The sequence below is a fragment of the Megascapheus bottae genome, chromosome 3 (genome assembly GCF_031878675.1).
Source record: "Megascapheus bottae isolate mThoBot1 chromosome 3, mThoBot2.hap1, whole genome shotgun sequence".
Classification (NCBI taxonomy): Eukaryota; Metazoa; Chordata; class Mammalia; order Rodentia; family Geomyidae; genus Megascapheus; species Megascapheus bottae.
This window is the reverse complement of record NC_143511.1, coordinates 1984588-2010726: the sequence shown is the minus strand read 5'-3', so window position 1 is coordinate 2010726 and position 26139 is coordinate 1984588. Positions and strand designations below refer to the sequence as shown.

Genomic DNA, 26139 nt, shown 5'->3' with positions numbered 1-26139 from the left:
CTATTTGAGAGTGAGCTCTTCTTCCTTATTAAAAAAAGAAAAGCTTTCTTGCAGCGGTACTCAGTCGACACTATGTTGAAAATGAACTCCACAATTTGTGAGTGGGGCCAGGAGGAAAAAATGGAGAGTGGGAAGGAAGGGATGATATTGTCCAAAAATAAATGTACTCATTGCCTGACTTATGAAACAATAACCTTTCTGCATATCACTGTATAATAACAATGTTTAAAGAATATTAAAAAAAAGTTTGTGGCAGAATTGGGCACTGGCGGCACATGCATATCGTCCTAACTCTTACGAGCCTGAGATTTAAGGATGCTGGGAGCTTAAGGTATCTCGGGCAGGATGGTCTGGGAGACTCTTTGGTTAACCGTTAAAAAAGAAGCTGAAAGTCGATGTGTGGCTCAAGTGGTAGAGCACTAGTCTTGAACACAAAAGCTCAGGGACAGTGCTCATGCCCTGAGTTCAAGCCACGAGACTGGGAAGAAAAAAATCATGTGACTCTTATCTCCAATGAACCAGCAAAAAAGCCAAAAGTGGAATTGTGGCTTAAGTGGCAGAATGCCAGCCTTGAATGAAAAAATCAAGTGAGAGTTCAAGGCCCTGAGTTCAAGCCCCATACTGAACAAACAACAACAACAACAACAACAATAATATAATAATAATGATGATGATAATTAGTTTTTGCCAATCCTGGGGCTTGAATTCAGGTCCTGGGCTCTGTCTCTGAGCTTCTTTTTGCTGAAGGCTAGCACTCAACCATTTGAGCCACAGTGCCACTTCCAGACTCTTCTGTTCGTGTGGTACTGAGGAATGGAACCCAGGGCTTCATGGATGCTAGGCAAACAGTCTACCACCAAGCTACATTCCCGGCACTAAATTATTAATAATTATTATTTGATCGTGTAAATTTTTACTGATTTTCTCTCAATACACTGGTATACACCGAGGTCACATGATTTTACTCCCTTCTTCTCTTTAGGTCCTGGGCTTGGTCACAGACTCTCTGGTCCCTTTGCCTGCCCGGGGATAGGGTGGGGACTTGTCTTAGGCTGAAGTGAAGCATGTACAACCCTGAGGTTACTGTCACAGGCTCTCCAGTTGTCACAGCTTCAACTACACATTTACATGCTGAGTGCTTTAACATGACATTATGTTGTAATTGCTTGTTTCGCCTGTTCTGCTTCTTGAGGGAACAAAACAAAACAAAACCCAGAGGTTCACTTCTGGCATTGGTATTCCTTCAAAGAGCAGTGACCCTATTTAAGGGACAGTTAATGATTCTGTTGAACAAATACAACTCTCCAGAAATTCTTGTTGAAAAGTAACTTTGGAAGAAACAGCCCAGTCACTGTGGCTGGTCAGGATGTGGTTAGTGTGGGACTTGGTCAGTTTGGAACAGCCAGCTCAGAATTCTGATGTCTAAGGGTGTTGCTTTGATAGAAGAGAGTGAGGAATAGAAAGCAGAGGCCCCGTTGTGTGTTTTCTTCCTTGTGAGCAGAGACAATTACTGGTGGCATAGACCATTTTCCTTTGCAGACATGTTTTGATTTTTTTTTCTCTGATGTTGACTATATTCCATCCCCTCCCCCTTTTAAGGCAGTATTTAATGTCTCATGATCTGGATTAGCTTTTTCCCCTCAAGGCTGGCACTCTACTACTTGAGGCACACTTCTACATTTGGTCGTTTGGTGGGTAAGTGGAGCTAAGAGTCGCTCAGATTGATCTGCTCTGGCTGGCTTTGAGCCCAGATGTTCAGACTTCAGCTTCCTGAGAAGCTAGGACTCTAGGCACAAGCCACCAGCACTTAATGCCCAGCCGCCTTCCATTCTCTTGAGCAGTAATAATTTCTACACTTAACACTACCCTTCCCCATTTAACACGTTGAGAGTCAGAATATGTCCCCTTGAATATGCACTCTTTCCTACAATATTTTGAACTAAAAGCAACTGAGATAAAGCAAACAGAAGATTTGCCTTTCCTCTGTTTTCCTGAAAGTAGGGCATAGATTTCTCATCCATAGGTAACTCTCTCATACAAGGAAAAGATAACAATCCAGTTGGTAGAGGGTGTGGAGATGACACCCGTGAGGTGTCCTCATGAGCAAGCCTTAATACATTAACTCTTAGCTTCCATTAATTCCCTATTTATTTGCTAATGCTTTCCCACCATTTATTGGCTCCAAGAGCTGCACCCCCCCTTTCTTTTGTCTAATCATTTCTGTGCAATACATTTCTCCTTGATAAAACAGTGCATTTGTTTCTAATTTACTAATTTTTTTCTTTAAAAATATTCTTTTCTGAGACCTCAATATGTATGAATTTAAAAGGCTAATAACAAACCAGGTACTGGTGGGGGCTCACACCTATAATCCTAGCTATTAGGAAGCTGAAATTAGGAAGATCCTGGTTTGAAGCCAGCCCAGGCAGACCAATTCAAGACACTTTTATCTTCAATTAACCAGCAAAGAGCTGTCAGGGGAACTGTGGCTCAAGTGGTAGAGTGCTATCTAGCTTTGAGCAGAAAAAGCTAAATGGGAAAGGGAGGAAGTCCTGAGTTCAAGCTCCAGTCCACTGAAAAGTACTAATAACATTGTATGTTCTTTTTCCTGGTAGCCTGCCCTTGGTCAGTTTCATTCTCAGGCCTTGGGAAGTGAACCTGAGAGAGTAAAGGAAATCTTTTCCTCCAGATACTCACAAACTATGAAATGGCACCCTTGTATAATTGCTGAGATGAATATAGGTAAGCTCAAATGAATATAAGTAACTTGTAGAAGCAAACATCAGGCCTCTGATCAAAGCCCCTTTACCTTTACCTTTTTCTGGTTCTGCCCATGAAGAGATCCTGAAGCCTAAATGCTGAAGGTCTGATTTCCCTCCCAAATCTCTTCCAGTGTTGAATGTCAGAAAAGGAAGTATGCTCAGAAAAGCTCTGAGAAATCCCCAGGTCTGTCACACCCCGGCACCGCCTGGCTCTAGGGCTCTAGGCCCTGGGCCCAGTAGTATTAATCATTCAGCAAGTCAGCGAGTTTGAGTCTAGGTGATGAGACTGGCTTGCATAACCCAGCCTTCCTGGGGCAGGCACCTGGGCCTACACCTGATCCGAGCTGTGTGACCTTGATTCAAGAGAAAGAAACCCTGAGCTACTATCTCCATCCAGCATCTAAATTCTCCCAATTCTTTCAGTTCATTGGATAGATGCCTACAGATTAAACAATCAAGCAAACAGCAACAAAAAAGCCAGGGAGGAGAAAATGGGAGGAAAAGGCAGATCTGTTTCACAAGGTTAAAATAAGCCCAGATTAACAGTTTGTTAAGAGACTTTTCAGGTTTGTCAACCCAGAAAGCGACAAATGCGGGGGGGGGGAAGAGAACTAAACCAAAACACACACACACACACACACACACACACACACACACACACACACACACAAGGGCTTAAAGTGTGCTATTAAAATTCTGGCTTGTGGCCCCAGAATCCTACTGCTTTAGTTAAGACCCTTGCCTTGTTTCTACATATCTGTGTCTAACAGAAGCCCCTTCTGCTCACCTGAAACGCAGTGTTGCTGTAGCCCTCAGTTCTTGGGGTCCTAGGGGTGGTTGAGCTCCTCATCTCCATGCTGTTTCTGAAGTTGGCCTGGCTCTGAGTGTGTGCCTGCGTCTCACCCAGAGTTCCTCCTACCTGGGGAAAAAAAAAAACACAACACGGTTTCTATGGCTATCAGGCCACCTGCTGCTGTGGAGACCTGGGCATTGCTTCAGTTTGGAAACTTCTACAAATAATCTCCTGAATGACTTGGGCTGAAACCAGGTCGGGGTGGGGCCGGAGGGACCAGAGGGGCGGGCAGAGACATCCCGTCTGGTCACCTGTTTATCTTTCCAGTGATGATTGGTTGCTTGTTTTCACTCCTGGGAAGGACGGGAACTTTTTGTAATGCCACAACATAAAAATGACACATGGTCCGTGGTGTTTTATGAAATGGTTCATTTCCTGTCCATCAGATTGGGGACTGAGAAGGTGCTGGGGTGGAGAAGGGAGGTAAGGAGAGGAAGTGTTGTCCTTCACCAAGCCATCATTTCCTGAATGCCAGGTACATCGTAGGTACAATGAACACAACTCTGTCCTCCGCTTGGACAGCAGGAAAAGAGTCAAAGTCAAAGCCCTAGACTATATTATGCCATATTAGAGTGTGTTGATTTAAAAAATACAACTTGGTAAAATACAGGGACATGGTAAATCAATGAAACCATTTATTCCTCTCCCTCTTAATTACAGCAAACAATGCCTTGAGAAAAATCTTGCTCATTAGTGGGTGTTGAACTCAGGACCTTGTACCTGCTAGGCAAGAGTTCTTCCATCTGAGCCAGGTCTCCCAAGCCCCAGCCCTTATTGTCTGTTTTTTATAAAAAAAAATATACCCCAAGAGCCAAGAGTGGGTTTAAGATGTGTGTGTGTGTGTGTGTGTGTGTGTGTGTGTGTGTGCACGCATGTGCATGTGCACACGCCAAACTTTTGGGGCTTGAACTCAAGCTTCTGGCTCATGCTTGGGTTTTGCTCAGGTTGGTTCTCTATCATTGAAGCCATGCCTTGACTTCTGATTTTGGCTGGTTTTGGAGATAAAAGTCTCGCTTGTAATCCTAGCTGCTCAGAAGGCTGGTTTGAAGCCAGCTGGGCAGGAAAGTCTGTGAGACTCTTATCTCCAATTAATCATTAAAAAAAAAACCAACAAAAAACAGTGGCAAAGTGGTAGAACAGTAGCCTTGAGTGAAAAAGTTCAGGGACAGGGCCCAGGCTCTGAGTTCAAGACCCAAGACCACCAACAACAAAGTTTCACGGATTTGTCTGCCCAGGCTGTCTTTGAACCATGATCCTCAGATCTCAGCCTCCTGAGTAGCTAGGATTACAAGTAAGAGCCACAGGTACCTGGGTCTTTAGCACTTCTTACTGATTAATGAGACTTGAGAATTTTCTTTAGTTTTTCCCCGAAATTGCAATATGTCTTGATTACTGGCACTGAGTCACCAAGGCAGAGAGTCCGAGGGCAGCGATCAAGAGGGTGGAGAAATAGAAAGCTGCTATGTGAGAAATGTTCATTGTGAAATTATTGTAGGAAACCGGGGGTTGCAACCTCATGTTAATTCATCTGTGAGTTTAGACTCAGTCGAATTTAAGGTCATAAATGATCCTTACTTTCTGGAAGAAAAAAAAACCTGCCTGGTGCTAGTGACTGACACATATAATTTTGTGTGGGGGGAGGGGGGGAAGGGGTCATGGGGCTTGACCTTGGCCTGGGTGCTGTCCATGAGCTCATCAGCTCAAGGCTGCCACCCTACCCTTGAGCCAAGCCCCACTTCCCATTTTTTAGAGGTTAATTGGAGATAAGACTGTTTTTTTTTTTTTTTGCCTGTCCTGGGGCTTGAACTCAGGACCTGGGCACCGACCTTGGACAATTTTTGCTCAAGGCTAGTATTCTGCCTCTGGAGCCACAGTGCCATTTCCAGCTTTTGTTGTGTATGTGGTACATAGAAATTGAACCCAGGGCTTCGTGCATGCTAGGCAAGCACCGCTACCAACTAGGCTACACTCTTGGCCCTCGAGAGACTCTTATATTCAATTCACCACCAAAAGTGGAATCTGTGGCTCAAATGCTAGAGCACTAGCTTTGAGCAAAAATGCTTAGGGGGAGTGCCTGGGCCCTGAGTTCAAGCCTGAGCATCAAAACACATTCAAAAACTTCATTCTGCATTTATGATTATAGTTGCAGAAACTCAAATGGCTGACCTACTTGTAGCAGTCAGTATATCACTGGCCTCGTAGGTGTAAAGTTCTGTGTTTGAGTCCCCAAATCACAAATCAACCACATGACCACCCCCAAAAAGCTCCTACATGAACAGCCCCAAAATAATCATCAACCTATTATGTTTTGTGTCTATTAACTATAGACAAAAATTGCAGGTGCTGGTGGTTCATGCCTGTAATCCTAACTACTTAAGAAGATTGTGGTTTGAGCCAGCCAGGGGAAGGAAAGTCGGAGAGACTCTATTCTCTAATCAGAAAAAAAGCTGGAAGTGCAGGTGCAGCTCCAGCAATAGAGTGTCAGCCTTGAGCAAAAAAGATAAAGGCCCTGAATCCAGGCCCTGAGTTCAAGTCCTAGTACACACACACACACACACACACACACACACACACACACACATTGTAAGTATACTTGGGAGCATATTGTTGTGCAAAGAAAACGGAACAAAGTTGAGTAAAAGACTTCTTCTTCCCCTTTTCCAACTCCAGTGGGCAAAAGGGACAATTGAAACCTTAGCAGAGGAAATTGCATAGACAACCATGATCCTTCAATATCCAAGCAAAGGCAGTGTTCAGATAAAATATAAAATAGTATGAATGTGAAGCTTGACTTTAAGGGGCTCACAGAACTAATGAACATTATGACCTGTAATACCACACTCATTTAAATGATAGGTTTCTCCATTAAACTAGTTGTATTGTTGGTTTGGGCAGGGAGATTAGGCAGGAATTCCACAGGAATGAAGAAATGCCCTGAGCTACCAGATTCCATTCTAAAACTCAAGATGCCCACCTGGTAGGCCAAAGAGAAAGATAATGGCCCTGTATCCATATGGAGCCCACTCCCCACATCAAGACTAAACCAGGGAAGATCAATTGCTGAGCTGTAAGCATTTCTACACCTGCACAGCCTGAAATCATTAGGGGATGGATCGTGAGCCAAGGAACCCTACTTCCATTGGGTAAAACCCAAACTCTGCTTTCAGGCACTCATTGTTATCCAGAGCTTCCAATCTCACTTATCCTCTCTCTCTTCCCTCCCTCCTTCTTTCCTTCCTTCCTTCCTTCCTTCCTTCCTTCCTTCCTTCCTTCCTTCCTTCCTACCTTCCTTCCTTCCTTCTTTCCTTCCTTCTTCCCCCCTGACCCCCGTCTCTGCTAGTACCAGGGTTTGAACTCAGTGCTTGATTCTCTCCCTTAACTTTTTTGATCAAGGCTGGCCCTCTACCATTTGAACCTTCCATTTGTTACTTTCCATTTTGGGTGTTTGCTGGTTAACTGGAGATAGAAATCTTTCAGCTTTGTCTACCTGGACTGACTTTAAACTAGGATCCTCAAACCTTAGCCTCCTGAGTAGCTAGGATTACATATGTGTGCCATTTGCACCAGGCTCCCATCTTACTTTTTGAGGAATACATTTACTTTGCTAATAATTTTTTTTTACTAGCTTTATACTTTTTCTTTTCTTTTTTTATTAAAGAATTTGTTAACATTGATTTTTTACATCATATTTCAAATGATGTGTTTAACAAACAAGTATTCAAGAAGGGAATCTCTATATATAATCACTGGCACTTAGATTTCAGAACATAATTAAAATCAAGCTGAGGGCTTGTATGTCATAGATACATATTAATCTATGTAATATAACATGTCTATAGAGTTATAAATTTTTATGTCTATGTAGTTATATTTATATTTCCAATACCATGTCCATAACTTTGGGTACGCAAATATACTTTTTCTCATCTTTATAGCTTTTCTTTCGCAAGGCCCTGGAGCAGTGTCTAGTCTTAGGTACTGTACCTAAGAGCCCAAGTTCATCTCAAACACTGTATCTACAGTAACATTCCTCTTCACCCATGGCTCATGCCTGTAATCCTAGCTACCCAGGAGGCAGATTCAAAATCTGCAGGACAGAAAAATCCATGACTCTTATTTCCAAATTACCATCTAAAAGCCAGAAATGGAACTATAACTCAAGTTGTAAAACGCTAGATTTGATTTAAAAAAAAATTCTCAGTGGGGCTGGGAGTTTGGCCTAGAGGTAGAGTGCTTGTCTAGCATGCACAAAGACCTAGGTTCAATTCCTTGGTATCACATACACAGAAAAAGCTGGAAGAGGTGCTGTGGTTCAAGTGGTGGAATGCTAGCTTTGAGAAAACTCAAGGATAGAGCTCTGGCCTTGAGTTACAATTCCAAGACTGGCAAAAAAAATATTCAGGGACAATGCCCAGGACCAGCATAAATAAATAATCAATAGATAGATAGATAGATAGATAGATAGATAGGTAGATAGATAGATAGATAGATAGATAAATGGTGCCAGGCCTCATGATAGCAGACACCTGTAATCTCAGTACCCCAGAAGCTAATGAAGGAAGATTGTAAATTCCAGGCCAACTTGAGCTACACACACACACACACACACACACACACACTCAGCTAATCTGTGGCTTGTTTTAGATGAACATAATGAATGATCCAATGACTTAACAAGTTTCAGGTTGCTCTCTGGTGGTTCAAGCCTGTAATCCTAGCTACTCAAGAGGTGGAGAAATGAGAATCTTGGATTGAAGTCAACAAAGTCCTTGAGACTCTTCTCTCCAATTAACATATTTTTACATATCTGCCAGGAGAATTAAATGAGGGTCTAGCAGGAAAGTAGCACTGTATGGTAAACATACTTAGGAATGCAGGACAATAAGGCAATACAGCAAAACAAAATAGGACACCAGCGCCAATCTGCCAGCAGTACCTTTTAGTTGTCCTCCTTCCCCTCGTCTCCCCTCCCCTCCCTTCCTTTCCCCTCTCCTTTTCCTTTCCCCTCCCCTGTCTCTCCAAATTTAAGACTTCTACCACTTTAAGCCTCAGCTCCACTTCTGGACTTTTGGAGATAAGAGTCTCATAGACTTTCCTGGCCAGGATTATCGATGTGAGTCACCAGTGCCAGCAAAGTCTCACATTTTTGTCTTGGGCTAGCCTTACACCATCTTCTTCCTATCTATTCCTCCCACATAGCTGGGATGATAGATACATCCCTTCATACTGAACTTTATTAGTTGAGATGGACTCTAAGGTGTTTGGTTTGTTTGTTTTTGCCTGGGGTAGACCACAATTCTCCTAATTTCTGTTTCCTGCATAGCTGTGCCTGGCCCTTTAGGAAACTTCTTGACACCAAAGCTGACTTACTAGGACTTAACCTACTTTGGTAGGCAGGTTAATATGAAATCCACTGAAGTGAAGAAGACTAACAAAGGCATGGAGAACAAACATTGGGTTGGCTTGGCAACACTTGTGGGTCTACAAAACCCTTCCAGGAAATCCATTGTGAAAAAATAAGATTCCCAGAGATTTTTTTTCATGTTTAATAGAATTATTATTGTCTGCCAGCAGATTCTTTTTTATATTTTTTATTGTAATTAATAAAAGGGTTACATGATATTTGCCAGATAGAAGGTGCATTAATTCACATACATTGATACCCTTTCACATGTCTTGGTACCCATTACCCTCCCCCCCAGACCCCCCACCCGTCTTGGTTTTCCCCCCTTCCCTATCAAATTTCAGATAACCAAATACAAATAAATTCAATATATCAGATAAAAAAGTAAGATACTGTAACAATATGAGATACCCAAGGGACAGCAAAAGAGATGAGAGACAACATAGTACATTAAGGACAACAATCATTCGTTATATGGCTTTTGTTTCAATATCCTAGAGGTCCTTTCAATTAGCTTCATACTATATGGCCTTATGTATCAAGATTTTGCTCTATTGCAGATTTCTGCTAGTAGAGCCCAAGGTTTCTACTGATTATGACAAATGAGGGAAACCATTGAGCCTAAGTTCCTTTGAGTCTGGCTTACTTCACTTAATATGATTTTTTCTAAGTCTTTCCATTTCCTAACAAATGGGTCAATGTCGTTTTTTTCTGACAGCAGCATAGAATTCCATTGTGTACAAATACCACAACTTGTTGATCCACTCATCAACTGAGGGACACCTGGGTTGGTTCCATTATCTTTGCTATGGTGAATAGTGCTGCAATGAACATTGTTGTGCTAGTGGATTTAGTATGCCCTAGATTCTGGATGGTTGGGTAAATGCCAAGTAGTGGAATTGCTGGGTCATAGGGGAGTTCTATGTTTAGCCTTTTGAGGCACTGCCACACTGCTTTCCATAGTGGTTGAACGAGTTTGCACTCCCATCAACAGTGTAGTAGTGATCCCTCCTGGCCACATCCCCTCCAGCATCTGTTATTATTCGTTTTCCTGATCCTGGCCATTCTAACTGGAGTGAGGTGGAATCTTAGAGTTGTTTTGATTTGCATTTCTTTTATGACCAGAGATGTGGAGCATTTCTTCATGTGTCTATAGGCCATTTTTGTTTCTTCTTCAGAGAAGACTCTCTGTAAGTCTTTGTCCCATTTTTTAACGGGATGGTTGTTACTTTGGAGATTAGTTTTGGAGTGATTCAATTTTTTGAGTTGTTGATATATTTTAGATATGAGGCCTTTGTCTGTTGCTTGGTTGGTGAAGATCTTTTCCCACTCTGTAGGCTTCCTAATTAATTTACTAGCTATGTCCTTTGCCATACAAAAGCTCTGCAGTTTAATGCAGTCCCACTTATCCAGCCTTTCTCTGATTTGTTGTGATTCTTGGTCCTTATTAAGAAAGTTTCGACCTGTGCCAAGGAGGCCTAGGGTATCTCCTATTCTTTCTTGTAAAATTTTCAGTGTGTCAGCTTTTACCTCCAGGTCTTTGATCCATTTGGAGTTAATTCTAGTGCAGGGTGACAAAGAAGGATCCAACTTTAGTTTTCTGCAGGTGCTTAATCAGTTCTGCCAGCACAACTTGTTACAGAGGCTGTCTTTCTTCCATTCTATTTTTTTGGCTCCCTTGTCAAAGATTAGGTGGCCATAGATTTGTGGTTTAGTATCTGGGTCCTCAGTTCTATTCCATTGGTCTTCAGGCCTGTTCTTGTACCAGTACTAAGCTGTTTTGAGAATTATAGCTCTGTAATAGAGTCTAAAGTTTGGAATTGAAATTCCTCCAGCGCTGTTCTTTCTGCTAAGAAGTGTTTTTGCTATATGGGGTCTTTTATTATTCCATATGAAATTTTGGATTGCCTCTTCTATTTCTTTAAAGAATGCCATTGGGATATTGATGGGTATTGCGTTGAATTTGTAGATAGCCCTTGGCAAGATTGTCATTTTCACAATGTTGATTCTTCCAATCTAGGAGCATGGGAGGTTTTCCCATTTCCTCAGTTCTGCTTTAATTTCCTTTTTCAAGGTTTTAAAGTTTTCATCAAAAGGTCCTTTACATTCTTAGTTAAGCTAATTCCTAGGTACTTTATTTTTTTGAGGCTATTGTGAAAGGAGTTGCTTTCCTGATTATTGCCTCATTCCTCTCACTGTTGCCAGCAGATTCTTATTAGCAGATATTATGATAATGCATGTCAGAGAAAACACAATAGGTACAGCTCTGCACAGAGTAGTCTATATATACATTTCCCCCAAGTCTACAAAAAGGAGTGACAGTAGTGCCAGCTTTGTTGCTATGGGGTAATTGGACATATTACTCTTGTGTCAGGTTTGAATGCAAGATCAGAAAACTGTAAACTTTGTTTCTTTGGCATCACAGTGCTGATTATTTTATTGTGATAAACACTCATTTCTTTTCCAAGTGATTTCAGATGGTCAGCTCTATAAGCTGCTACTGAATAAAAGTGTTGGTGTTTTTTGGAAAAGATAATTCTGGGATACTGGCTTTTTTTAAATCCTTTTATGTGACCACCTAGAAAAAGTTAGGAATGGTAGCAACTGAAAGAGTTGAAGACAATGCCATTTGCATAGATACTAAATGTCTTTCCCACAAATGTACTATTCATCAAAGAAATGGAATAATAAACTCTCCAATGGAGAGACCCAGTACCACCTTAACTAAATGGTCAAAAGTAGGACCAAATAAGATTACATGATTCCTGATAGGATGCACTAAAAAGGATACATCTCTTCATTATCCCTTCTAAAAGGGTCTACCCCCAAGTATACTTATAAAGAAATATTGGATCCATCTTGGAGGGAGGGGTATTTGAAAGGCAGAAAGACTTCTAGCTTACAGGACTTTAAAGAGGAAAGCTGAAAAATCACAATGCATCCCCCTGTAGAAAAAGATCCTGAGTCGAAGGCAATATGTCTTATGGAGGAAAATGTAGACTCTTGGTTCTCAGGTCTTTAAACGGGGGTATAAATGCCTGACTCTCAGGTTCTCAGATCTTCAGATACACAACCTTCTTTTCTTAGACTTTGTGAAGGAGAGGGAGAGAGGGAGGTAGAAAAGGAGATAGGGAAAAGGAGAAAGGGAGAGGGAGAAGGAGAATAAGAGGGAGAGAATATCTATGTATCTACCTACCTACCTAACCTACCACACCTGGCCCGGGGTGGGGGTGCGGGGAAGTTGGTTTACAGCCTACACATTGGGTATAATCATTCGTGTCCATGTCAAAGCTGTTGAAAACTTGGGGGAGGCTGTTGAAAACTTGAGTGAGAATGGATAGTGTGTGAAGACTGGGACTTCCTCATACCTGCACCTTTCCCTTGGCTTGTATCACTTACAGGAAGTGAATAGGAATCAGGATGACCAGCCTCACCCTCTTTCTGTTGGCTCGTCACTAACAAGTGAATCGAGAATAAGAACCTCAGGACCTCTGGAGCAGGGTAGGAAATGTGTGGGGTGGTGACTGCTAAGCGCCGTCTTGGCTAGACAGAGCAAGCCCTAGACCTTACTGCTGTTTCCATTAGTGGAAATCTATTTAATGAACAGACAGACAGTTAAGTATTGTGCCTTCCACCTGTCTTCCTAGCTACTTAGGAGACTGATGTGAGGGTCTCTGTTCAAAGCCAGCCCTGGCAGAAAAAAAAAATTTTGGGGCGACTCCAATCTCCAATTTACCATTAAAAAGCTGGAAGTGGAGGTGTGGCTTAAGGGGTAGAGTGCCAGCCTTGAGTGCAAAAGCGAAGGAGAGAGCTAGATATAATTTTAAATTCATCAGTGAAAGATCATATAATAAGACTATAGGATTACATAGTACAATTCTAATCTTAAGGTTTTATAATGCAGAGAAGTCTTACAGGCTCAATCGAAGAAATCTATAAGGCCTGACTTCCTCCAAGGAGTGTGTGTGTGTGTGTGTGTGTGTGTGTGTGTGTGTGTGTGTGTGTGATGCTAGTGAAGAGATTCAGGAGAAGAGGAAATGCTGAAGTCCCAGGACATTTGCTTGAGGCCCTTCCGGGGCAGAGAGAAAGGGGGCCTTTCCTTGTGGCTTCAGGAAGCATTAGTAGTTTCTATCCTGTAATTGTAAGAAAAAAAATACAAGATAATTTTCACACCTCTTTTTATTGCTATTCTTTCCTTGTGCTGCCCCCCCACAACCCGAACCCCCATGTCAGGGCTTGAAATCAAACCCTCACACTTTTCTGTGGCTTTTTTGTTCAAGTTGGTAGGCTATCACTTGAGCCACCACTCCAGTTCTGCCTTAAAGTTTTTAATTGTTATTATGAAGGTGATATACAGAGGGGTTATGTTTTATAAACCGGGTAAAGAGTACATTTCTTTTTGAATAATATCATCCCTTTCCCTTGCTTTTTTCCAGGTTTCCCCTCCTGACCCCACCCACACATTGTAGAGTTCATTTTCACCGTCCTGTCTAAAGAGTACCCTTGCTGCATTTGTTCACCCTTTCAGTCCTGGATTTTTACTGGTAAACTGGAGATAAGATCTCAAGCCTTTCTTGCCTGCTGGTTTTGAACCACAATCCTCAGATCTCAGCCTCCTGAGTAGCTAAGCTCACAGATGTGAGCCACTAGCCCTCAGACTTCAGAATCTAATCTTTAAAGGAAAAGCAAAAGTCAAATTTCTAGGCAGGTCCTCAATATCTATTCTTTCTCTGTGTCTCTGGCCTTTCTTCTCTATTCCCCTCTTGGACTTCCTCAACTCTCTCTCCAAGGCATTTGAATCTGACCTTCATTTCTAGAATGAACTCTGGTTACTGGTCACTTGTAAGTGATGGAGGGAGCATTGGGAGGAGCGGCTCAGATTTGGTCAAACACATTCTGTTAAGGGGCAGCACAATTCATCACCTGAGAGTCTCTCCTCAGCTCTGTCCCCTGGTGACTCTGAGGACCTGTTCCCTTAAATGTCCCTGGAACTTGCAGCTATAGGTCTATGAATGCTTGGCTGGCTTCCCGAGCCTTGACACACTCTTGGTCACAACCTTTCCTATTTCCCAACATATGGTTCCTCTGGTTTCACCACCTTTGTGCATGAAATCCCAGGATGTCTTCCTGCTCTACCAGGGTTTGTGATTAAGAGTTGATCAGGTGGGGCTGGAAGTGTGGCCTAGTGATAAAGTGCTGGCCTAGCATGCACAAAGCCCTGGGTTCGATTCCTTGGTACCACATAAACAGAAAAAGCTGGAAGGAGTGCTGTGATTCAAGTAGTAGAGTGCTAACCTTGAGAAAGCTCAAGGACAGTGCTCAGACTCTAAGTTCAAGCCTCAGGACTGGCCAAAAAAAAAAATAATGAGGTAGGACCATGAATAAAATCCTCTGAAATAATTCAATGTTTTGCATTGATTGGTTGATTGATTGATTTGGTCAGTTGTGGGGCTTGACCTCTGGGCCTGGGCGCTGTCCTTGAGATCTTCAACTCAAAGCTGCTGCCCTACCCCTTGAGCCACAGCACCACTTCCGGTTTCCTGGTGGTTAATTGGAGAGGAGTTTCACGGACTTTAGTGCCCTGGCTGGCTTTGAATCGTGATCCTACGATCTCAGCCTCCTGAGTAGCTAGGATTACAGGTGTGAGCCACCGCACCCGGCTGTTTTGCATTTTTTTAAATAGCTGAGTTTTCAAGATTGCCCTTCGTTCCCATATCAAGGCTCGACCTCAGGGGCAGAGGTGTAGTGAAGCTGAGGCTGAAATGGTTAAGGACCATTAATAAGCATGAAGCCCTGAGCTCAAATCCAGCTATTATCTCTTTTGTGTGTGTGTGCCATTATTAGAGCTCGAACACAGAACCTGGAACCATGTCACTTCTCTTTTTCACTCAAGGCTGGCACTCGAGTACTTGAGCCATAGCTCCACTTTGGGCTTTCTGGTAGTTAACTGGAGATAAGAATCTCACAGGTTTTTTTGTCTGTCCAGGCTGACTTTAAACAGGGATCTTCAGACTCAGTCTCTTGAGTAGCTAGAATGACAGGCATGTGCCATCAGCACGAGGCATCGTTCTTGAACTTGTGCTTTGTTTTTCTGAGCAAAGAAGCTCAGAGACAGATCCAGTCCCTGAGTATAGGCCCCAGGACCCCCCCCCCACGACCCCAGAAAGATCAGGGGTGAAAAGATGGGAAGAAATGAGGCAAGGATGTAAATAATGCTGAAGCTTGCAGAAGCAGATTTGGCACACCCAACTGCAAGTCGCTCACTGGACAAATCCACCTGGCCGTCCTGCAGGCACTTCCTAGTCAGTGTGGTTAAAGCTGAAATCAGAGGCTCTCCAGCAGTTCCCATTCCTGTTTTCTCTTGGCTAGTTCTCCAGCTTCCTGGACTGGAACCCAGGGGAGAGCGGTCCTTGTGACTTCAGGCTCACCTCCTAAACTCCACCAGTTCCAGCAGCAGTTTCTTCCTCTCTATCCTGGCCCCCTCTCTACCCCTTGACTGCTTTCCTAGTTACCACACTCACTTCTCATCTAAATTATTGCCTCAGTTTCCTCGCATTTGCTTGCCTCTAGTTCTCCTACATCCTTCTCTTGTGGGAAAAGTCCCACTACATTATTTTCATCACCTAACATGATCAGAAACCCAGAATTCCCCGGGGCTTCTAGATCTTGCTAGAGTTTTCCACAGCATGATGTCCATGCTGTTTCTGTGCGTGGAACATGGGCCTCCCAACGCTTTTCTTGCCATTCATTCTCTATCTGCAACCCATCAAACAAATCATCTCTACCTTCAAGTCTCCAGGGCTGCCTCCTCCAGGAGGCCCTTTCTGGTTTTTGGGGGGGACAAAGGCAAGACTCCTGGTTTCTTCCCACTTCCTTGGAGCAACATGGGGGAGCTCTTGTCATGCTGTATGTTTACTGTCGGCTGGATGAAGCTGTAAATCACAATTTAACACAAGGCAGCATATTTTCCTGTGTACAATGAGTCATGCCTAGATCAATGGGAGGAACAAAATAAACACTGTAGCACATCAAGTCTGACCATCCAAATGTTTTCAAGGGAAAAGTGGGTGAAGCAGAGGAAGGAGAAATTTAAAATTTGCACAGGGAGTTCATTCCATTTGGTTTCCTCTGTATCTTCCACTGTCTCATGCTACATGTTACTGTCAACCCGCTCAGCTATTTGTGACTGTGAGAACTAAACAAGAAAGTAGTACTATAGCTAGGTAGAAATACAGTTGATGGCAATTATCAACTTTCCTTTTTGCCTCTGACAGTCTATAATGTCCTCAAAAACTAAGAGCTTAGTGCTATGCATAAAACTGTGTGGGTTTTGCCTTTCATGGCTGGGTATGGTAGATTGGGCCTGTAATCCCAGTTACTTAAGAGGACAAGGTCAAAAGAGCATGGTTCACGACCAGATTGGTCAAAAGAAAAAAACTACATAAAGATTAAAAAGAAATTGTAAGACCTCTTGTAAACCAACCAATAAAAAGCACAACATAGTGGTATATGTCTGTCATCTAAGTTATGTGAGAAATGTATAAATAAAAAGATTTGGACTTTATTTTTTAAAGTGTTTGGAAAGATTCATTCTATGTCTTATGAGATATATCCTCAGGAAACATTGGATGGGATAGATACTGATGCCGATATTTATTTATAATCATTCAGCTAGTACTTAATAGGAGTTTATTATACAGCAGGTACAAATGTACAGTTGTCAGTATAGTAAGTACTGTGAAGAAGACCAATAAGTTTTAGAGGCATACAACAGGTACATCCAAATCTGGCTATAGAAATAGAGGCCAATGGTTTGTCCTAGGTAGAAGGAAATAGTCTACTGTTTACTTAGTATAATAGTAAATAGTTACAATGCTGCTCAGTAGGTGAAATTCCATATACCATGCTTTAAAAAGCTGAAAATTAATGTTTGGAAAGATTCCCAGATTTACCTGGGACATGTGTGTCCAACATATATAAATAAGGTAGTGCACGTGCTTAACATGCCCAAAGCCCTGGGTTTGTTCCCAGCGGAGGGGAGAAGGGAGCAAACAAAAACCCTTGCCTATTTGAAAAGGTAACCATTAGTTTTTAATGTGATTATTCAAAACTGGGTAATAAAATATGATTTCTAATGTTCTTGAACATTGCAAAAGTTAAAACTGCCAAGACTTGTTGCAAGTTTACTGTGATAAGTTACCAATGCCACCACCTTATTATGATTTAGTGTAATTTTAACAATCACAGTGCGTCTGTTAACTTTTTTCCAAAAATCATGTAGTGCCTCTTATTTTTAGTGGGACTTGGGTTAAAATGTTTTCTGATTTAGAATATATATATATATATATACATATTTTTTTTGCCAGTCCTGGGCTTCAGCTCAGGGCCTCAGCACTGTCCTTGGACTTTCTCAAGGCTAGAGCTCTACCACTTGAGCCTCAGCACCACTTCTGGCTTTTTTTCTATGTATGTGGTACCGAGGAATTGAACCCGGGTCTTTGTGCATGCAAGGCAAGCACTCTACCACTAGGGCAAACTCCCGGCGCCTAGCAGATATATTTTTTTATTTTGCAGTTTGCATTGTTTTCCTTAAATGTCAAGAATAAACTTGCTTTTAAAATGAAAAAAAGATTTGGGGCAAAAAAAAAAAGTGAGACTCAGTCAGGTAAACCAGTGGTTCATACCCATAATCCCAGCAATTCAGGAGGCTGTTATCTGCAGATCATAGTCTAAAGCTAGCTATTGTAAGAAAGTCCATGAGACTCTTACCTCCAGTTAACCACCAAAAAAAGGGCAGAAATGGAACTGTGACTTAAGTGGGAGTGTATTAGTGGCCTTGAGCAAAAAGTCCAGAGATGAAGACTGAAATTATGGCTTGGTGATAGAACGCTTATCTGGCAAACATACAGTCCTGTCTTCAACCCCAGTACCACCACCCCTCTCCCCAATAAGCTTTTTGTACCAAATAATGAACTAGAAGAAAGACATTTCTAATCAATCCTATGGAAACAATGCATTCTACACTAGTGTCTAGCATAGAGTCTGTAGAGTCTGCCTTGAAGTAGACTAGTGCCAAGTGCACACTGAGGCCTGGAAGGCATAGTCCATGAAGCAAACACTTCTGTGATGTGGTTGGCAATTGATATGCCAAGTCCTCTCAAGTCCTCACAAAAGCATTCATTACTGCCTCTTACTCCAGTTCACAGCTGAGCAGATGGGTACATGTGGATGCATCTGTTAGTTTTCCTCGCGGCCCAACTCAGATCCATGCAGACAAGGCAGAGTTTGTGCTGTTGGCCTCTCCAGCCAAGTCCGTGGGCATGAGACTTTCTCATAGACATAGGTATATGTATATCTATACATCACATATACAATATGAGATATATAGCACATTTACATAGATATATGCATACCATATACAATACATAAAATACACATAATATATATACCATATATAATATATAAACAGAATATATACACACCACACATATATATGTACCATATATGATATATGTACAACATATATAATGCACATCACATTATATATATGGTATATGGTATATATATGGTGTATATGTGTACACACACACACACACACACACACACACACGGTCATCTAAGGTTTGAATTTGGAGCTCTGTGCTCCAAATTCTGAGCCATACTCCCAGCCCTGATTTTTACAAGTCAGTTTTAGGATAGGATCTGGCTTCCTCTGGGTACCTAAGCCCTGATCTGTCTACCCTGGGTTTCTAGTTATTGCTGGAATCACAGATGGTTGCTGCCTCATGTAGCTTTTGTCTAAGAAAATGCAGTCTCCTGGACTTTCCTGTCTGAGCTGACTTGGAGCCAGAATTCTCCCAGTCGTCATCTCCTACCTAACTAGGGACGGCAGGCTACTGAGCAACCTGGCCTCAAGTGGAGGTCCTCGCATTCTCAGCCTCCCAAGTGACTGGGACAACAGGTGTGAGCCTGGACAGTCAGCCCAAGCTTCTCATTTTTGAAGAGAATTTTCTGCTCAGTCTCAGCATCTGTACCCCCACCCACCTCATCATCACAATAGCTGCTAGGCAGATGCCATTACTGTTCCCCCTTTCAGACAGGGAAACTGAGCTAGAGAAATGTCAAATACTTGGGCTCATGGTGCTTGGTAGAATCAGACTGACAAGTTCAAATTCTAACCTCTCCTGACATACTGCTTTTCTCTTGACTTGCCCACTCAAGCAAAAGTAGCCAATTTGTGGTAGGCTTACAACCTAGTAAATCCATTGCTAACTGAAAATACTATCAGCCATGAATGCATTTATCACACCTAACCTGCCAAGCAGCCTAGCTTACAAACACAGCACACTGAGGAGAGTGGACTCCTTCCCCTGGAATCAGGTGGAGAACCCGGGTCTGAGGCCTCCTGCCACTGCTCAGCATTCACTGGGCTGGAGGCAGATCCCAAATCAAAGTTCAGTCCATTTTCTACTGAATGTGGATTACTTAATCACCAAGTATAAACTAAAATCAAAAGAGCAAAGACTAAATCAAAAGTCAACCTGTGGTAAGAGAGGGATGTCCCATGCAAGCAGAAACACGGGTATGTTGAGTTAGCCATCAGTGAACAGATAAATGGCTTTTGCATCCTGCTGAGAGGTCTCCCTAGCTCTGGAGTTTAGGCCTGGAACGGTGTAACTGGGCTGTGACATGGTAAAGGTTGGAGGACTTCCACAAGCCCTTCACAGACAGGGCTCAGATCCTTTGGACAAATTTAGGGGAGATTCTTGGCTCCTCTGGGTTGGGAGAGAGATAGGAGCCCTGAACAGGATGCAGATTGCAACTCTCGTAAGCTGTAGTTTGCAGGACTCCTCAGGCCCACTGAGCATCAGTGGTGGTTTTGAGATTGAAAGTATTTTGTTGTTGTTGTTGTTATTGGTCATGGGGCTTGAACTGGGCCTGGGCACTGTCCCTGAGCTCTTCAGCTTGAGGCTACTTCCCTACCCTGGAGCCAATCCCCGCTTACCATTTTCTAGAGGTTAATTGGAGATAAGAGTCTCAGGTCCTTTTGTGCCTGGGCTGGCTTTGAACCTTGATCCTCAGATCTCAGCCTCCTGAGCAGTTAGGATTACAGGCGTGAGCCACCACACTCAGCTGAGAGTGTTTTATGAGAGAACAACCAACCAGTGGTAGTTGCTTTCAGGTTGAAAATCTGACCCACCACCAGGCATCATAATCCTAGCTACATATGAGGTTGAAATCTGAGGATCACAGTTCAAAACTACCCTGGGCCTATAAAATCTGAGAGATTCTTATTTCCAATTAACTACCCCAAAGCCAGAAGTGGAGCTGTGGTTCAAGTGGTTCAGGTGGGAGAGTGTCCACAGGACGGGAGGAAGGAAATTAGTTCATCAAGTGTTAAATTGTAAAGCAGTTAAATGCTCATCTCACAGTAAACCTACATGGGATAGAGGACTGGAAGTATAGCTCAGCGGTGGAGCCTTTACCTAGTATACACAAAGTCCTGGGTTCAGCTCATAGCTAACACCTTAAAACAAAATCTGAAACAAAAACTTTTATGGACCTGAATGCTGATGGCTCACTCCTACAATTCTAGCTGCTCAAGAGGCTCAGATCTGAGGGTCTCAGTTCGAAGCTAGCATCAGAAATGAAAGTCCTGGAGGTTCTTATCTCCAATTAATGACCAAAAAATCAGAAGAGGAGCTAGCCTTGAGCAAAAAAAGCTCCGGGACAGTGCCCAGGCCCTGAGTTCAAGCCCTAGGATCAGCACAAAAACAAAACAGAACAATGATAAAGCCTCTATGGGTTTGGAGACTGATCTGGGAGGGAACCTGGAACATGCAAGGCCAGGTGGGAAGACCACAAAATATAGTTATCCCTCAAATCTGTAGGGTATTGTTTCTAGAGCACCCACCCCCAACTGAAGGTGCCCAAATCACTGGCTGCTCAAATCCCTTATATAAAATAGTACCATCCTGTGGTGGGAAGTACGGCTCAAGTGTTTGCCTAGCAAGTGCAAGATGTAGACAGGTGCTCTACCACTTGAACCTTGCTCATGCCCCCAGAGCTTTTTGGTTTTAATGAGTTTCCAAGTAGAGTTTCACTTTATACCTGGGCCAACCTGGACCATTAGCCTCCTAAGTATTAGTTCTAAATAGGTAGGGTACATGCCACTAGGCTCAGTTAAAAAATTATTTTCTGCATCTATCTTTTAATAATTGAGCTGTGATCGTACAAATATTTTGCCCATGATGGTTTTGAACTGTGTCTACTGAACAGGCAGTGTTACTGGTGTGAGCTGGGCCAATAGGTACAACTAAAAAAAAAATATATATATATATACATATATATATACATGTATATAAAGAGAGAGAGTGAAAGAGAGAGACAGATAGATATAGATATATGGTTATTCCTCCTTCCTCCTAGTTGGGGTTGAATCTTTGGATACCAAACTGTCAAATCTGGAGTACTGACTCTTGGAGGTATCACCTTAAGGCACCCACGTTTTATTTTAAGAACTATGGGAAAAGCTAGGCACTGGTGGCTTACCCTTTTAATCTTAGCTACCCAGGAGGTTGAGATCTGAGGATCACGGTTCAAATCCAGCCTAAGCAGAAAAGTTTGACATTCTTATGTCAAATTACCACCAAAAGCTGCAGTTGGAGTTGTTGGTCAGAAGAAAGAGTGCCAGCTTTGAGTAAAGAAGCTAAGCATCAGTGCCCAGGCCTTGATTTCAAGCCCATTAGAATCAACACCAAACCAAACCAAACCACCACCACCACCACAACAACAACAAAACAAACAGTGGAAGAGAAGTGATGTTGGTAGTTCATGCTTGTAATCTTAGCTACTCAGGTAGCTAAGATCTGAAGATCCCATTTTAAACTTAGTTTGGGGACTGATAATCATTGAGATTCTTATTTCCAATTAACCACTAAAAAGCTCCCCCCCCCCTCTCTTCCCTAAATCCCTCCTCCTTATATTGGGTGAGAGAGCCTATCAGTATATAAGATGGACAGGACAAAGAGATCCACGTATTTTATCCCTACTACAAGCCTCAGCAGAAAGTTATTAGACATGGTGTTACTTGGCCCCCAACACACACAAACACACACACGCACACACACATAGGGCTAAAGCAGATTGATGGAGCCACTGACAACAATATGGCTGTCATCCCTCACTCTGCCACCCCAGTAGATCTGTCCCACTCTATGGTAAAACTTGAAAAGACTGGCCATATGTATGTCTGAATTTTCTGCTTCAGGAAAAAAAAAAAATCCCTATGACTACTAAGAGATTCCTGGCTTAGAAACTTACTGAAAAGTCACATCCTAAATTCCAGGCCTATTGTGCTACTTTCTGGTCATTTGACGAATCCTTGTCAACTGGAGTAAGCCTGTATGTCCGTTATAGCTACTCAGGAGGCTGACATCTGAGAATTGCAGTTCAAAGCCAACCCAGGCAGGAAAGACCATGAGACTTATCTCCAATTAACCACCAAAAGAAGACAAAAATGGAGGAGGTGTGGCTCAGGCAGCTTCCTAGCCTAGAGAAAAGAAGCTCAGGGGCCACACCTAGGCTTTGATTTCAAGCACACAGACAAAACCAAAGAACCAGTTCACATTTTCTCGGGAAGACTTGGTTTGCAGTACTCTCCCGTGTTAATGAATCTTCTTGAATGCGGTGGGAATTCCAGGAGCGGCTGTGAAGGTGAGTGGAAGCAGGCATTAAGGGTGGGGTTTCAGCAAGCTGGTACTGAGAGGAGATGAGAGGAGCATGGCTGGAGGGAGAGGCTTTTGGGGGGGGGGTGGTTTTATACTGCTAATAGTGAGATGTTGTTGCCACCCAGATGGAGATACCAAATGTCTTCCACTTAAACCAAGAATTTACTTTTTCATTCTGTGGACTCCCTTTGGCCACTGGGGGAAGCCTATATAGCTTTCTTCTCAGAAAAATGCTTTTAAATACACTACACAGCTTAAACTACATATGATTACAAAGCAAGTTAGGTGCTGGTGGCTCATGCCTATGATCCTAGCTACTCAGGATCTACTAGCTACTCATGGTCTAAGGATTGTGGTTGGAAGCCAGCACAAGCAAAGAAAATCTAGGAGACTTTTATCTCCAATTAACAGCAAAACCCAGGGTGGAACTGTGGCTCAAATGGCAAAGTGCCTGCCTTGAGAATGCGATGCAAAGCCCTGAGGTCAAGCCTCAGTATTAGCATACACATATACTAAAAAAGATGACAGAATAAAGGAGTATTAAAATGTAATTTAGTTTTTAAAAATCATGGTAATGTACTATAATATGCTCACTTGTTGATACATTGAATAGCAGATTAGTCTGGTTTATAATTACTGTAATTTCACAGTAGTAAAACAGTATTTCTAGATATCTAAAACAACTGTAATTGAATATAAAAAATGTGATTTTCAGTTGGTGACAAAGCTACAGACATTGAAATATTACTTTATTCGTGAACAAAAGGAATATTCAATTTCAGTTAGAGATTACTAAAGGTAGAATTTTGTTCTCCATCCAAGTTCTTGGATCCTCTGAAAGGTACTTCAACTTACAGAATATAATGAAATCAGCCTGTCTATTCACCAAGAACAAACTCTCCTGGGACTCAACCATGGAACACTGACATTCAGCAAAGACGGAGGAGGTCTAAAGAGATGGAGAGCATTCTGGCTGTGAGATGAAAGCCCAGAAGAGAGAAGCATCAAGAAGCCAAGTCAATAAAGACCTAAACATCTATACAGTTGATCCTCTCTCCAGAGATTTCTTGTGTACAGCATCTCTCTGCTGGCCGATATTCTTATTGTTTTTCTGTCCTTCCATCTTTTTATCCATTTATCCATCCACCCATATGTTCATTCACCACCTAACCATGTATCTATCTGTCCATCCATCTACCCAGCATCCCTCTCATCCATCCATCCATCCATCCATCCACCCACCCACCATCCATCCATTCACCCCCATCTTTCCCTCCTTCCCTCTCTGCACTCATCCATTTACTTGCCATTCACCTATTTATCCATTTACCCACCATCCATCTATTCATCTATGCATCCATTCAATATTTTTCAAACCCCAATAATATACTAAGCAAAGCAATCAGAGGGCAGGAAATAAAATAATGTCCACTTATTCTGTGGCAGACAGTGTTTTCTAATCCTCATGAACATGCCATCAGTATTAATTACTCCTACTAGATGAAACTGAGGCATCTGAAGTTAATTTATGCAAAGAAAGGAATGGAGCCTGGATTTTGTTCTGTTTTGTTCTCCAATATCTTATTCATTTGCTATGACCAGGACAGTAACTTTTTTCTGATCTGCTTTCTGATCTATATGCCTGAGTATCAGCTCACCAGGCTCTCCTGGAGTAGCCAGTTATTTAAAGAATAATAGTAAGAGCAAAATCTCAGATTTTCCTTACCATGTCTCTATCTCAGCGTTATCAGTCAGCTCCATTTTACAGCTTCGCATCTCCTCCTCCATTCCCTCTCAATTTCTTCTTCTTCCTGGGCTGATCCTTCTGCCCCCTCTCCTTGTCAAAGTCCTTGACCCTTCCAGTGGCCAAGTTTTGAGACAGAATTATCAATAAGTTACCCAGGTTGACCTTGAACTTGTGATCCTCCTACCTCAGTCTTCCTGGGGCTGAAATTCCAAGTGTAAGTAAATAATAAGCTTCACTCTCACTTTTTTTTTCTTCTGGTCTTGGGGCTTGAACTCAAGGCCTGAGCACTGTCCTTGGGCTTTCTCAAACTCTTCCACCTGAGCCACAGCACCACTTCTGGCTTTTTCTGTGTATTACCGAGGAATCAAACCCAGAGTTTTGTGCATGCTAGGCAAGCACTCTTTGACTAGGCCACACTCCTGGCCTCACTCTCACACTTATAATGAATAGTTGAGAAACCCATGTCTTACTGTGTTTTGTTATGCTATTAAGATTTTATTTTATTAATTTAATTTTAATTTCATGCTGATACGGGAGCTTAACTTCAAGACCTCATATTCTCACTTGTTTTTTTCTACTCAAAGTTGGCTTTCTACCACTTGAGTCACACCTCACCTTCCTGCTTCTTGCTGGTTAATCGGAGGGAAGAGTCACTCACATTTATCTACCCAAGATAGCTTTGTCCTAAGAATCTCAGCCTTACAGGTAGGTAGGATTACAGGCACGAGTCATTGGCATTCAGTTTCAGATTGCTTTGGAACTACACTGGTAGCACTGCTTTTTGTTGCTTAATTTGACCTAAAGCCTCTTGGACTTTTCTGCCTGGGCTGGTTAAAACCTCTGTCCTCTAGATCTCACCCTCCTGAGTAACTAGAATTACAGGCACCAACCTATAATCAAAATAAAAAATATTTTTAAAACAAGCCCTTGGGGGCCGAGAGTTTGGCCTAGTGGTCAAAGTGCTTGCCTAGCATGCATGAAGACCCGGGTTCGATTCCTCGGTACCACATACATACAAAAAAGCCGGAAGTGGTGCTGAGGCTCAAGTGGTAGAGTTCTAGCCTTGAGAAAGTCCAAGGACAGTGCTCAGACCCTGAGCTCAAGCCCAGGATTGGCAAAAAAAAAAAAGAAAAAATTAAAAAAATTAAAATCTATTTATTTATGGGCTAAAGGGGCATGGCTTAAGCGGTAGAGTGCTTGCCTTGCAAGCACAAAGCCCTGAGTTCAAACCCTACACAAACCCTAAACCAGCATCATTCCCCACCACTCCAGTCTTAATTTTTTATTATTACTTTTGTTGGTCACGGGACTTGAACTCTGGGCCTGGGTGCTGTCCCCGAGCTCTTGAGCTCAAGGCTAGCGTTCTATCATTTGAGCCATAGTGCCACTTTCAGTTCTTTTGCCTGTCTCCTGTCCATGTCCATATTTGAATTTTTTGCTTCAGCAGAGTAGCTGTGATTTCTGAAAGCCTAACCCGAAGGCTATTTTTTATGGCTATCTCTCCAAGTGACACTGAATACTCACTGGTAAACTTAGAAAAACTTTAAATTATTTTTGATATTTTTAAAAAAGAAACAAACTGAGTGTCAGTGGCAGCTGTGTGTAATTTAAGCTACAAAAGTAGCTGAGATCTGAGGATCATG

General features: G+C 42.4%; 1 protein-coding gene across 1 annotated transcript in view; it reads right to left on the bottom strand.

Annotated features, from left to right (window-relative positions):
- The window catches only part of Slc28a3 (solute carrier family 28 member 3), a 60351-nt gene extending 56726 nt beyond the window's left edge, over nt 1-3625 (bottom strand). The window contains exon 1 of the mRNA XM_090329455.1: nt 3550-3625. Within this exon, the coding sequence (XP_090185581.1) occupies nt 3550-3618 (69 nt within the window). The 5' untranslated portion in view covers nt 3619-3625. The remainder of the gene's footprint in view (nt 1-3549) is intronic.
- Nucleotides 3626-26139: the final 22514 nt, after the last annotated feature.